General features: G+C 36.8%; 1 protein-coding gene across 5 annotated transcripts in view; it reads left to right on the top strand.

The window, feature by feature from the left end:
• Phka1 (phosphorylase kinase regulatory subunit alpha 1) overlaps positions 1-14901 on the top strand; it is a 148372-nt gene that overhangs the window by 25579 nt on the left and 107892 nt on the right. For all 5 annotated transcript variants that reach the window (XR_005283834.1, XM_038316258.2, XM_038316257.2 and 2 more), the window contains exons 6-8: positions 5203-5283; positions 10435-10533; positions 13695-13841. Coding sequence is in view for 4 of the 5 variants with exons in the window: in XM_038316258.2 (XP_038172186.1) it covers positions 5203-5283; positions 10435-10533; positions 13695-13841 (327 nt within the window). In the remaining variant the exon portion in view is untranslated. The remainder of the gene's footprint in view (positions 1-5202; positions 5284-10434; positions 10534-13694; positions 13842-14901) is intronic.

Raw genomic sequence — 14901 nt, 5'->3', positions numbered from 1 at the left:
CTGCCATAGGCCAAAGCAGATTCTTTATTAACCAATGGTAATAAAACATATTCCCCCCCACCAAAAAATAAATAAAACATATTCCCAGCATACAGAGGAGAATCCCACATAATCTCCCCTTTTCTGCTTAAATAAAAAGGAAGGTTTTAACTTTAACATAGTAAAATTACATATAACAAAACAGGTATCAAGCAATAATTATAGTAACACTATTTCTTTGTGAGTCTAAAGTTTCATGTCTAATTTTTCTTTTGTTATAACTAAGGAAAACTCTATCTTCAACTCCATCAAAGACCCCAGAACAATATAATATCTAAGTAAACAGGAAGTGTATTGTAGCAATTTCCAAAGTTCTAGAAATGACAGAGACATCTTGCTGCCTGGACAGTCACCCAAAGTTCTTTTTCTACAGGCCCATAGTATGTGGCAGATTTTTTCATGAAGCAAGAAATTTGAAAGATTGTTTCACCTATATTGACATGTGTTCTGCAGAATGTCTGGCAGATTCTTTCATGAAGCAGGAGTCCTGAAGGACTGTCTCACCTTTTTTAGGCCAGTTCAGCAATCACTTTTCTGTGGGTCCTACATGTCCTGTTTATACAGCATATTCTCAAGCAGTTCAGGCAAGAACAGTTTCTTGCCAGCCTTGTCACATTGAAGGTAAATCCCACGAGTTTCTTCAATGCCCATCAACCTCTCTGAAGAAAATGGTGCTGCCAGAAGCAGACATGTCTCACTGTTGAGAAAAGTCTAAGTTCTTAAAACATTTTAAATGCTGTATTCTGTAGGTCTTTGAAGTATTGAAGATTATCTAACTGAAATATATGTCTGTATATCTAGAAAATCTAACTAACATGACTAAAAGTTTGATTATTATAGATGACTATTAATCTGTATTTCTTATTTATATGTTACAATTTAAAAATAGCTGTACAAACACAATACCTTAAACAAGAACAGATATACATATACATAGTATGATAAATTGACCTTAAATTTGTACTAATGCAAAGTATTCATCTTTATATCATATCTCCCCCACCTTGTTAGGAGATTGACTGTGACCATTTAACCACTTATAATCAACCCCCTTTAAATGACAACATACATTTATAAGCAATCATTTTGAGAATTTGGGCATTATTTTCTCCAAACTGCTTCCTGCTGTTTGTTGGATGAAGTATTTTTAGGGTTCATGAAGACCTTTCGGGGGCTTTTGTTCCATCAAACCACAATAGCCCAGAAGGAATCCACAGGTTCTCATCTTCTGTGGAAACAAAAGCAGAAACTGTTTTCCATAGTAACATATTGTTAGACTCAAATTTTGAAGTAAAGATACCTTTAAAATATATATGTTAGTTTAACTTAGCAGCCCATACAATGAAATGTCTCTCTGTACTTAGCTCCTTCACAGTCAAAAAATTCAAAGAAAGCACAATAATATACATAGCCCAGACTCTGTGTATTTTCCATCTTTACATGGCTTTTTTTACTCTATTACTTTTAATTGTTAATCTTTTAATCTATGGCTCTCTATACTCATATTACTTTTACTGTTTTATAACTGTCTATACTCTTTTTCCTCTCTCCCAAGCCTATGTACATTTTTTTAAACATGCTGTGTCTCATTTAGAGGTCTGTCCAATTATGTATCTAAAATCCTTTTCAGACAAGGAGCATCTTTTTTAAAAATACTAAGCAGGCATGGCTAAGACCAACTCCATGGCTCTGTCTGTTGGCTCCACCCCATCCAACATGGTGGAGAGATGTTCAGTGCCTACTGTGCTAACCTATGCTCACTGCCCCAGCTCCAGGAAGACAGCAGGTATTTAAGCAATTTGTAACACACTGCTCACAAACTCCATTTAAGTTCTCCATAGCAGGAACTCTCAAAAGATCCAGAGCCATGTGCTCCATGTGCTGTCAGCAAAAACGATGCAGTTTTTGCTGCTAATGTGTCAGGAAGCCTTTTCTTAAAGGAGCCACACCTCTGCTTGTAGCCAGCCTATCTGAAAAAATGCAGCTAACACGAAGCTCCAATTGACTCCTGTTGTTTGGGTCTAAAAGCCTTTTTTAAGCTTTCTTAGGTTTTATGTGGAACTTTTTGCCCCATGTTGGCGCCATTTGTAAGTGGAGACTGCTTGTTTATTCTGGCTGCCCAGACCCAAATAATCATACAGAAACTATATTAATTACAGTACTGCTTAGCCTATTAGCTCAGGCTTCTTATTAACTAACTCTTACATCTTAAATTAACACATTTCTATTAATCAATATATCATCACGAGGCTGTGACCTACTGGTAAGTTTCCAGTGTCTGTCTCCTTCAGCAGCTACATGGCATCTTCTTGACTCCACCTAGTTTCTCTATATGTCTCTGTTCGGATTTCCTGCCTAGCATTATTCTGCTCTGCCATAGGCCAAAGCAGCTTCTTTATTAACTAATGGTAATAAAACATATTCCCAGCACACAGAGGGGAATCACATATCAGAAAAATTTGTATTAATTCCTGTCTTTTTTGTACTTTCCTAATTCTTATTTTCTTATTCACTCTTCTAGTATATAATATTTCCTGTGGCCTCATGGTTGTAATCTTTTTTTTCATTGTATGGGATTCCTTCAGACTTCTGTAATGCTGTCTTAGCAGTTGTAAATTACTTTGTGTTTATCATGGAAAGTTTTTCTTTATCCTGTAAGTTTAACTTGTATTGGATATAATACAGATTAGTGATTATTGTCTTTTAGAACTTGAAATGTGTCATTCATGCCATTGTGCCTTTTGCAATTTCTGTCATAAAAATCTATTACTCTAATGGGTTTGTCTTTATATTGCTTTGGTACTTTACTCTTAGAGCTTTCAGTATTCTTTCTTAATATAGAAAGTTTTCTTTTCTGGTCTTGTCTGTTTGGCATTCTAAATGCCTCCTGTATCTATATGATCATCTCTTTCTCTAAACTTGGCACATTTTTTTGGCTTGATGTATTTAATACATTTTCTTTTTTTTTTGAAACAGGGTCTCACTATGTAGCCCTTTCTGTCCTGTAACTCATTTGATAGATTAGGCTGACATCAGACTCAGAGGTCTGCTTGCCTTTGCCTCCTGAGTGCTGGGATTAAGAGTGTGTACATTTTTGACGATGAGATTGAAGCCAAACACTACAGAAGTGCTCAGTGAGGAATAGGGAATGTCAAAAGTGCACAAGACAAATATAAATAAAATGCCTAGGAACCTACCTGAACAATTAAAAATGTAAGCAACAAAATAGTGATAGTATTCCATTATAAACCAGCAAAAGCCTAAATATCCATAAAGATATACTAATATTAATAACTGAATAAAGGGCTGGAAAGATGACAGAGTGCTTGCTATACAGGCCTGATAACTTGTGTTCAATCCCTGGAACACATCTAAAGGTAGAAGAAGAAAACCAATTCCAGAGAGTTGTTCTCTGACTGCCACACATGTGCTGTAAAATGAATGCACACACATGTGCACACACACCAGTAAATAAACAAATGAAAAAAAGCAAGGAATAATGAACTGTCTTCTTTGGAGAAGGATTACAGTTAATGACCGTAAAAGTAATAAGGAAAATAAAGTTATCATCAAAACAGCACAGCATCATTTCTATAAGCAATTGTGGGATGCTGAAGAAGTCAGTGGTCATTTAAGGAGAAGCAGGCTATTTGCATGATCTTTAACTTGTTTTTTTCTGAGACAGGGTCTCATCTTAGGATTGCAACCATTAACAACCCCACCTGGTGATAGTTGTATAGTCTTGAACTGTTTCTCAAAGTATTTATTAATTTAAAAAAAAGAAAAGTAAAATGGAAAGAGCCAGCACTAACCTAACTATATGCTTTACATGACTTTTACTAGTTTTTACTTAGTGTCAAGGTCACAAGGGACAAGATTTAAGAAACCACTATTGATTGGAAGTCATTAAGGAGGCATGGCAGGAATGACAGAATCTTAGAAAGTATAAAAGGCAGTTACTAGTAGTCAAACATGGTTGTATGTGCTTGTAATACCAACTCCTGAGAGATACAGGCATGTGAAGTTCATAGTTAACTCAATTAGTTGATTGAGTTATTAACTTTAACAATTGTACTGTGGTTATGTTCAAATGGCAACATTAGGCAAAACTAAATGAAAGGTATTAGGGGACTCTGTACTACTTTTTGTAATTTCTGTCTAATTCTGAAGTTATTTCAAAAATAAAATATTTTAAAATTAATTTTAAATATTTTTAAATTACCAATGGGATGTGTACAGTTATGTCTAAGAGTAGGTTTTGGAGTGAAATTCCTTGGAATCAGCTCTTGGTTTTGTCACTTATCAACTGTAGGACTTTGGGTAAGTTACTTATCGTCTTTTTGTAATTCAGTTTCATCATCTGTAAAATATAAGGATTAAAGAATTATTGTATATTCTTTTAGTACCAAGAGAGTAAGATTAGAATGTGTGTTCGACATAAAATGCCAGCTACTGTTTAGCTTCCATGTGCTAGATTTTATGGTATTATCCTTTGGGGAAAACTTGAAAAGTGTTTCTAGATTATTTGAGTTCTGTTTCTCAGACTTTCTGATTAAGTGTTGAAGAGACCCCTAACTGCTGTTGGACAGTGGTCTGTACTCTGTCACTTTTTATATTTTAAAAAAATGCTGATTGAACAGGAGCCAGGCAGGAAGTATCCGTGGGGCAACCAGGCAGAAAGTAGAGACAGGGCAGCGAGAATTCTGGGAAGAGGGAAGTTTAAATCTGCAGTTGTCACCAAGACACAGAGAAAGCCAGACACAGTAAAGAAGATATGACTGCCTCACTGCAAAAATTATCAAGCCACATGGCTAACACAGACAAGAATTATGGGCTAATATAAGTTACAATAGTTAATAAGAAGCCTGAGCTACGAGGCCAACCAGTTTATAATTAATGTAGACCTCTGTGTATTTATTTGGGCCTAAACAAATGTTGGACCTGGTGGGACAGAAACCCCAGTCAACACCCAACTTCTCAGAGGCCCCAATTTAAGTCACCGTGAATTCCTTAATAGCTAATGTGGAGGGGTGTGTGTGTGTGTGTGTGTGTGTGTGTGTGTAAAATTTTTTCCTATTGATAATTTTTTATTTAAGGATTACATATCTAGTAAATGTTTAGTGGTTATGATTTTCAAGTTATATCTTGATTATTTTATGCCAGGACTTTGGGATATGGGAACGTGGAGACAAGACCAACCAAGGCATCTCAGAATTGAATGCGAGTTCAGTTGGAATGGCCAAGGTACATTATATTTCTTATTTTTACCAAGTTTAGTCAGTGGAGTCTGGTTTACCTTTGTCACAGATAAAACTTTAGTGTACATGCAGACCTATCACATTGTTCTTTAAACTGCAGACAAAATTCAAATTCCTCCATGAAACTATGACTAAGTAGTATCAAAAGTTTTTTGTGAGTTCCAGATTTGATACCATATGGCTTTTGTGGCACGTCTCTTTATATATCCTACAAGGACAACAAATTTAAAACTATATTCACTATCTTTGCCATTGAATAAACTAAGAGAAGCTCTTTGTCCCTGCGTAGTCCAGTCCACCAAGCTTGGTATCAGATAGCAAACTCTGAATCCACCATCCCCTTTTACTCTCCTCTGTCTCCCATATCACCATCACCTTTCTGCTTGGCTATGTCTTTTCATTCTACTAGCTCTTATTTTCTCTAGAAACAGTAAGAACTTATAAAATAGGACAACAGGAGTAAGTTCAGACATTATTATGATAAATGTGCATTGCTCAATCACCCCTACTAAATGTTTAGGAAAGATGTAGATTGATTTTTAAAAAGAAAGAAGTAAATACAATATATGCTTTGTTATTTCATAATGATACTGAAAATTTTAAACTAAGTTAGGCAAAGTAAAGTCTAAAAACCTAAAGAAATGAAATATAATTCAAAGCAAAAACTATTACATGGAATAAAGAGAACAAATGGGTCACGATAGACTTTTGACACAAGTATAATGAGAAAATGTGGTCTGGAATATATTTCAATTAAAAAAGAACAACTATATTAGAAATACAAGGCAAAAAGATACAATTATATAAATAATTTAACAGCAAACATTGTGAGACAGCAAACCCAAAATAAGGTCCTAGTAAGGTCTAGGCAAGTGTTCTGCTGAGTTCCATCTGTTGCTCCTTCCTTTTTATTTTGAAATCATTTTAAAGTAAAGTTTCAAGAATATCATGGAAAAGTCTGTGCATTATTCATGCAAGGTTTACTAATACTTGCTTTATCTTTCCCTCTTCCTGGTTATACACATATACATATGTACACTTAAATGTCCACACAGCTACACACACTTTGCTGAGCTAATTGAAAATGCACAAACTACAGGCACAATGAACTACTGCTACTCAACACTTCATTGTGAACTTTCTCAGACTCTTGTAACCATGGTTTGACCAAAATCAAGAACTAAGTGATTATACATAACACAGAACTTATTTAGGTTTTAAGATTATCCCAATGTCATTTAAAAATCCTTGCAACACAGTATCCAGACCAGGCTAACAAGTCACATTTTGTTGTACCAGTTTTTAGCTCCACCAGTCTAGAGCAATACTTAATAGTCTTGACTTTGCTGACCCTGGCATCTTTGAAAACTACAGACTAGTTTTTGTTTGGTTGATTGGCTTAGTTTGGTCTTAGGGTTGGAGTCTTTTGCCTATACACTCTACTACTGGTGTGCACTACCACCTCTACTACTCCACTTTTTTGTTTGTTTGCGGTAATATCTCATAGACCATGATGGTCATAAAGTCAGTATACTGCAGAGGTAATCTTGAACTGATCCTTCTGCCTTTGCCTTCCAAGAATTACATGTGTGCAACCCCACTCCATGCTTCCTGCACAGCTCTGTGCCCCTTGACTCTTTGCTACTCAACTCTAAACTGGTTATTCTATGTATTCCAAACAAATGCTTTTATTTTGTGTGGTATTTCTTCATGATTCAGGTTATGTGTTTTTAGGAAGACTATCACAAAGGCACTGCTATCCATCATCTGTCATCAGAAAATGCATGGTATAAATTTGTCCCATTACCATTAATTCTGTCTTTGATCACTAATGTAGTGATGAGCTGTGGGCCATGTTCCCACCGCCCCGCTCCCGGCCGCCTGGCTAGCTTATGCCCCGAAATAACAACACACAAGCTATATTCATTTAAACACTGCCTGGTCCATTAGTTCCATCCTCTTATTGTCTAATTCTTACATCTTGATTAACCCAATTTTAGTAATCTGTGTAGCACCACGAGGGGTGGCTTACTGGGAAGATTCTAGCCTGCATCCATCTGGGAGAGGAGAGTCATGGCGACTGCCCAGAGAAGAGAGGCAGGACAATTGCCTGAGGCATGTGCCTCACTTCCGTTCTTCCCAGCATTCTGTTCTGTCTACTCCACCTATCTAAATCCTGCCCTATCAAAAAGCCAAGGCAGTTTCTTTATTAACCAATGAGAGTCCTCCATCACACTAAGGTGTTGCCTAGTAGCTTAATCTACTATAGATTTGCTATTCTTTCCCATTCGGTTAGTGAGTTTTTTGTGCTTGCACAACTGCTACTTATCCTTAGGTCTCTCAGTTTAGGTATTATTTTTCCAAGGAAGCCACCCAGAAATACTTCATGCTTCCAAGACAAGGTCAGGTTGGCCTCAAAATTGAGGAAATACAGATAGCCAATAAATAACTTGAGATAGTATCTAATCTTATTGGAAGTTTAAAGCAAGTGAATGCAGAAACATACCTTTAAATCAAAGTAGAAAAATTAAGATATTTTCTATTAAGAAGAGTAGTGTCATGTACTGCTAGTATAATTTATATTGGTAAATTATATATATATTTGTGTGTATATATATATACATATATATGTGTATGTGTGTGTATATATATATATATATTTAGCATTGCATCTCAAAACTTTCCATACCCTTTGACTTAGTGATTCTACTTCAAGAAATTAATGCTTAAATATTTCAAAATGAAAACAAATAATTATTTGTTAGCTGAACAGTAAGCCTGCGATTCTGTATGCTAGATATTGTTAGAAATACCAACCATGACCTCAGAATATTTGCAATTTGGCAAGAGATATTTATCAAAGTGCCATTTCTACAATAACAAAATGGAAGATAGCCTAGGTTTACAGCAATTAGTACATAACCAAATTTATTTTAGTAAAATCATATAAGACAAAATTATACCGAAATAGTTTCTATAACAAAGAAAAACTTATATTCTGTATTAATTATAAAAGATACAGCTAAGATCAGTAGTGTGTGCTAATAATCCTATTACTTCTAATAGAGAGGCAGGAGAATCAGAGTTCAAGGTCAGCCTGGCTTTATGTGTATCTGAGACAAGCCTTGGCTTCAAGAGACTATGTCTCAAAAATATCAAAAAAGTTAAAAAAAAAAATTTCAAGTAAGAAAAAAACATTTTAAAAGCAAAATACCAAAGGAGAAAACTAATAGAAAACATCAATAATATTAACAGTAGGCTAATGGATAGCTCCATGGGTGAAAGTGCTTGCCATGCAAGCTTAGCCACCTGAGTTTGATACCAGAACCCATGTAAAAGTAAAGACAACTCATTCTCCAAGTCATTTTCTGTCCTTCACACATGCACCATGACACACACAAACCTGAACTCACACATACACATCACACACACATATATATGCTCATATAGTATTATAAAAGAAAATATTAATAGGCTGATGAGTTGGCTTAGCAGGTAGAGGTGCTTGCCACAAGTCCTGATGACCTAAGTTCAGTTCCCAGAACCCACATGGTAGAATAAGGAATTCTATGAGCATGCCCCACCAGTGTACACAAAATAAATATTCTTTCAAAAATTAAAGTATGTTTTACTTTTGTCATCAGAAAACACATATAGAAAAGCAAGAAATTAATAATTTCTAAAAATTCTCTTGAGACTGTAATCAGACCGCTTTTGTTTTCCAGCCAGCCAGACCCAAATAATCACATAGAAACTATACTAATTACAACACTGTTTGGTCAATGGTTCAGGCGTATTCCTAGCTAGATTTACATCTTAAATTGACCCATTTCTGTTAATTTATGTGTTTCCCTGAGGCCGTGGCTTACCAGTAAGGTTCCAACATCTTTCTCCTTCAGCAGCTACATGGTGTCTGCCTGACTCAGCCTTCTTTCTCTCTGCATTCAGTTTAGTATTCCTGCCTAGCTCTATTCTGCCATACCATAGGCCAAAGCAGCTTCTTTATTAACCAGTGGTAATAAAACATATTCATAGCATATAGAGGAGAATCCCACATCATGAGACAGAATCTCACAATATAGTTCAGGACAGCCTCAAATTTCTAGTCCTTCTGTCTCTGATATACACACTTGGCAATTTTCTTAAAGCATGATTTTACTTATATTTAAAACTAAAAAAATCAACCTCTCAAAGTAGAGTCTAGTGATGGTGACTAGGATAAAGGGAAGGGGAAGAATTTAAATGATCAAGGGGTTCAAAGATTTAGGTAGACATGAGGAATAACTTTGCAGATCTGTTACTCTGGAGAATCACTACAATCTATGAAAACACAGTGTATATTTTTAAAAACATGAAAACTCCTTCTTTGCATTACCAACTAATAGCATTTGTTTAAAAGTTAAATATAGTATCTTTTTTAGGACATTTGCCTCTCTATGGAAACTCAACTATGAGTCAGTGCCTAATAGTTCATGTATTATCTTGCAGCCACACAACTTTTAGCATGTACTCATTTGTTTCTCTATTTTTTTGAGAGGGTCTGACTATGTCAGTTTTTAGCATTTTTTGTTGTTTTTTGGTTTGTTTTTGTTTTTTGTTTTTAGTTTTGAGACAGTTTTTCTATGTAACAGTCCTAACTTTCTGGAACTCACTCTGTAGACCAGACTGGCCTCGAACTCACAGAGATCTGCCTGCCTCTGCTTCTCAAGTACTGGAACTAAAGGCATGTGCCACCACTGTTTGGCTGTTTAGCATTTCTTATGTGCTAGTATCTTAGTTGGAGCTTCCCTGCTGAAATAATGATTCCCTGTAAATCCATAGACTATGTTCAAATTACTCTTTTGAAGCACACTGCTTGACTGGATAGTAATACAAACTCAATTTTAATTTTCCCTTGGGCAGTATTGCGACACAGTAAAATTCATAAGCTCCTAGGAATAAAGAATGTTATTTTCTGTTCAATTAAATATAATCAAAAGCAACATCATGTAACATTGATAAGATACTAAGAAGAAAATATATGTATCATTCTTGATTTTTCTTTTCTTTTGGTTCTGGGGTTTGAACCCTGGGCATTACACATACTTAATATGTGCTCTGCCACTGAAGTTGTCCTTTCTTCCATTGCTTCTTACAGGCAGCCCTGGAAGCACTAGATGAATTAGACTTGTTTGGTGTAAAAGGTGGGCCACAGTCAGTTATCCATGTCCTGGCCGATGAAGTACAACACTGCCAGGTAAGGAAATAATGAACCGTGGAATGGCAAATTTTATTCTTGCCCAGATTCAGACTTAGCACAGACTTTAACTTAAAGAGAGCAGTTCATCATGTTGTTATTACCATGTGTATTACCATGTGATCAGAAATGTCTTTATCAACCATTCTATACTGAGATAAACCTGATACTAGCATGAGCTATAAGATAGATCATGTTTGTCTTAGTCAATGTGCTGTTCCTGTGAAGAAATACAATGACTACAACAGCCATAAAAAGCATTTAATTGGGGCTTGCTTAAAGTTTCAAAACTTTAGTCCATTATTAACATGGTGGGAAGCATGGCATCATGCAGGCAGACATGGTGCTGGAAAAGTAGCTGAGAGTTCTTTATCTGGATCTGTAGGCAAGAGGGAGAGAGAGATACAGGGACTGACTTGGGCTTCTGAAACCCCAAAACCTACCTCTAATGACACACTTCCTTCAGTGGGGCCATACCTCTTAATCCTTTGTAGTAGTACTACTCCCTGCTGACCAAGAATTCAAATATATAAGCCTGTGGGGGCCATTCCTATTCAGTCCAACTTTGAACATCTCCATAGTCTATAATAGTTACAACACTGTTTAAAAGCCCAAAGTCCAAAATCCCTTCTGAGACTCCTGGAAATCTCTTAATTGTAAAAGCAAAATAAAAAAGCAGATCGCATGCTTCCAACATACAATTGCACAGAATATACATTATATTCCAAAAGGGAGAAAAGGGATGGAGTGAGGAAATACTGGGTTAAAGCAAGACCAAAAACAATCTGGGCAAACTCCAAACTACATCTCCATGTATGATGTCAAAATGCTCTTCCGATCTCCAGCTCCTTCCAGCTTTGTTAACTGTAACACACTTCTCTCTCTTGGACTGGCTCCACTCACTATTAGCAATTCTCCTTGGCAGGTTTCCCATAGCTCTGGGATCTCCAACACAATCAAGGCTTCACCTTCACCCCTTCATTCAATGGCCTCTCTGGGCCTCCATTCAGGGCCATCCTACAACGTGTCTGGCCTCCGTGGCTTTCCTTAGCAGTGAAGAGAAATTCCACAACCCCCTTTTTGTATCCCTGGCTTTTAAGCCAGAACCATATGACTGAAGCTGCCAAATTCTGCTGCTTGCTGGGGCTGGGACATCTTGTTCAATTACATCTGCATGAGCTTTCTGTTTTCTGTGGTTTCCTTCACTGCTTAAAAATTTGCTTTAATTCCTTTTGACAAGTTGAAAGCTTAGCTGGGTGGGATCTTGCCATAAGGTCACTACTCTCTTTATTCTATTTAGCATCAGGCTTTTCTTTTAGCTTTTTATCTCCCTTAACACTGGACTTAGTGACATTACACTTCCTGGTGCCCCCTTTTTCCCCAAACTGTACATTATGTATTTTTCTTTGCTCAGCTTGCTCATTTTCATTATAGACATGCATAAGAGTGAACACTAATAACCATGAAACAGAATCTATACTAGGCTGTTTTGAAATCTCCTCTGCCAATGCCATTAAACCAGAATTCTTCAGTTTATCCTCAGGCAAACTTTTGGACAAGGGCATAAAGCAGTCACATTCTTTGCCAAAAATATCACAAGAACAGTTTCTAGGCCACTTGCTAACATTTCTCTCCTCTGAAACCTCTTGAGCCAGGCTGTCATAATCTACATTGCTCTCAGCACCAATATCTTCCACATTCCTAATGGTATTGCCCATTAAACCCATTTTAAAGCATTCAGCTGCTTTACTAATCTAAAGTCCCAAAGCCCACACATTCCACCAACAATATGATCAGGCCTGTCACAGTAATACCTCAGTCCCTGGTACCAACTTCTGTCTTAATCTGTGCTCCATTGCTGTGAAGAGACAGCATGACCACAGCAACTCTTATAAATGAAAGCATTTAATTGGGGCTGACTTACAGTTTCAGAGGTTTAGTCCATTATCAGCATTGCGGGAAACATGGGAACACACAGGCAGACATGGTGCTGGAGGAGCTGAGTGTTCTACATGTGGATCCGCATGCAGCAAGAAGGAAAAGACACTGGGACTGGCTTGGACATCTGAAACTTCAAAACACCACAGCGGTCTTCTTGTCTCAGTTAAAATTATAAAATGAACCCACCATGATATCCAATTATCCATTGCTATTATATCAAGGGCCTGTGGTTTCATTTTCCAAGAATTATTTTTTGTAAACATAAAAAGGAAACAAGATATGACCTAAGTGTTCTGGAGGGTGGATCTGAAACATTGTCCCTTGTTGTTTTCTGCTTAGATTTTTGGACATTAGACTATTAGTATGGTAAAAGTGCACCCTTAGTTTTGTTTATGATTGTCACCTATATCAAAAGTTTCTTTTCTCTGGTATGTGAAATTTCTCCTTTTCTTCAGCCCTGATTGTATCCTATGGTATGCTAGTGAACACAACTTCAGCTTCTAATTTTGAAAACATTTTCTCTGGGCAAAATATGTCATGGAAGAAGAAAAGGGTCATTTGTAGATAGGAAAAGGACTAGCAGGAGTAATGTAGGGGCATAGAAATATGGGTGAAAAAATAGCTAAGTGCAATGATATATGTGTCTAAAATATAAAGAAGCCTATTATTTTCCACACTTGCTGAAAACTAATTTGAAAATATCTTAGAGGCATAATTGATCCTTCCCTACTCCTCCCAGAAGCTGTAGTTTGTCTTAGTTTTATTATTTCGAATTTATTTATTATTTTGTATGTATGGGGGTTTGGTCTGAGTATGTATTTCCACCGTATTCATACCTTGTGCCCATGCAGGGTAGAAAAGGGTGTTGGAGTTGTGGATGGTTGTGAGCTGCCCAGTCATCTGGAAGAACAACCAGTGTTCTTAACCACTGATGCATCTTTCTAACCTCAGCTTTATTTTTATCTAGAGCCTAAGGAACCAACAGGGTTGTGTGTGTCCCACAGATGCTTTCCAATCACAATGGGAAAGCACTGAGAACAGGACGAAGAAAAGGGATTCCATACCAAGCAAGCTACTTTTAGAATCTCACTATTTAATAAAATTTGGGTTTTATTCAGAAAGCTTTTGTTCCACATAAATCTTTTTGAACCAAAGCTCCTGGTCTCACTTCTTAACCAAAGTATCTAATAATAAACCATATTTTGCTACCTTTCTCTTAGTCGATCCTAAATTCACTGCTGCCCCGGGCTTCAACATCCAAAGAAGTTGATGCCAGTCTGCTGTCAGTGATCTCTTTCCCAGCCTTTGCTGTAGAGGACAGCCATTTGGTAGAGCTCACCAAACAGGAGATCATCACCAAGCTTCAGGTATGTGCACATGTGTCTTTCTTCTCTTTAGAGCTGGGAGTTTAAAGGAAGATTAGTGCTTTTAGGCCTTTGAGTATAACATATGCCAGGAGTTTCAAGAAACCTTCAAGTTACGCTCTTGTCAGTAGTTTCTCTACAAAGCTTTCAAAAGCTGTCATTACTGTTGGGAATGGGACATATACATTGGAGAACAGTTGGCATACTCTTAAGAACTTTAATATATATGCACTTATGTAACATGTGATCCTACATCCTTACTCCTCAGTATATCCCCTAAAATTGATAATGTACACTCACACAAAAACTCACAAATGTCTGTAGCAGCTTCAGCCATAATTGCAAGAACCTGGAAACCACCTTCAACTGAGAAGCAAATCATACTATATCCCTATTGAATACTACTCAATAGTAAAAAGAACAAGTTAATAATCTCTGAGATAGTATGATTCTTTCTTCTGTATTCTTTCACACTAAATCCTGACCACAGCCTCCCCTGTCTACCTCCTCCACCTCCCTTCTCCCCAGACTCATTACCCCTCTGTTTCCCTTCAGGAAAGAGCAAGCCCCCCAGTAATAACAATTGAACACTGCATAACAAGATGCAATAATACTAGGCATAAACCCTCATATCAAAGCTGGATGAGGCAATCCAGTAGGAGGAAAAGGATCTGATTCTTAAGTGCATTTTGCTAAGAGGAAAGAAGAGATCACAGAGGCCATGCATACTGTTTGATTCCATTAATGTGACACTCTGAAAGGGGGAAAACCAAAGAGAGGAAAACAATTGGTGGTTAAAAGAAATTGGAGGGAGAAATTATAAAGACAGACTTCTAGAGAAATTTGAGCATGATGGGACAATTGTCATTGTATGTCAAGGACCAGTCTTGACTGGATTCACATGTTCTATGGTAGGAGTGTGAGGATTAATTAGAATTATTAAGCAAAAAGTAACAGAGATAAGAGAGAAATAAGAGATGAAGCACAGAACACCATGGGGAGGGAAATTCAGTGAATACTGAACCACCCCTTTATTTTCCACGTGTCTTTTTATACCCCACTC

This window comes from Arvicola amphibius, chromosome X, assembly GCF_903992535.2.
Source record: "Arvicola amphibius chromosome X, mArvAmp1.2, whole genome shotgun sequence".
Lineage (NCBI taxonomy): Eukaryota > Metazoa > Chordata > Mammalia > Rodentia > Cricetidae > Arvicola > Arvicola amphibius.
The sequence above is the reverse complement of the archived record's forward strand: the minus strand, read 5'-3'. Positions and strand labels throughout refer to the sequence as shown.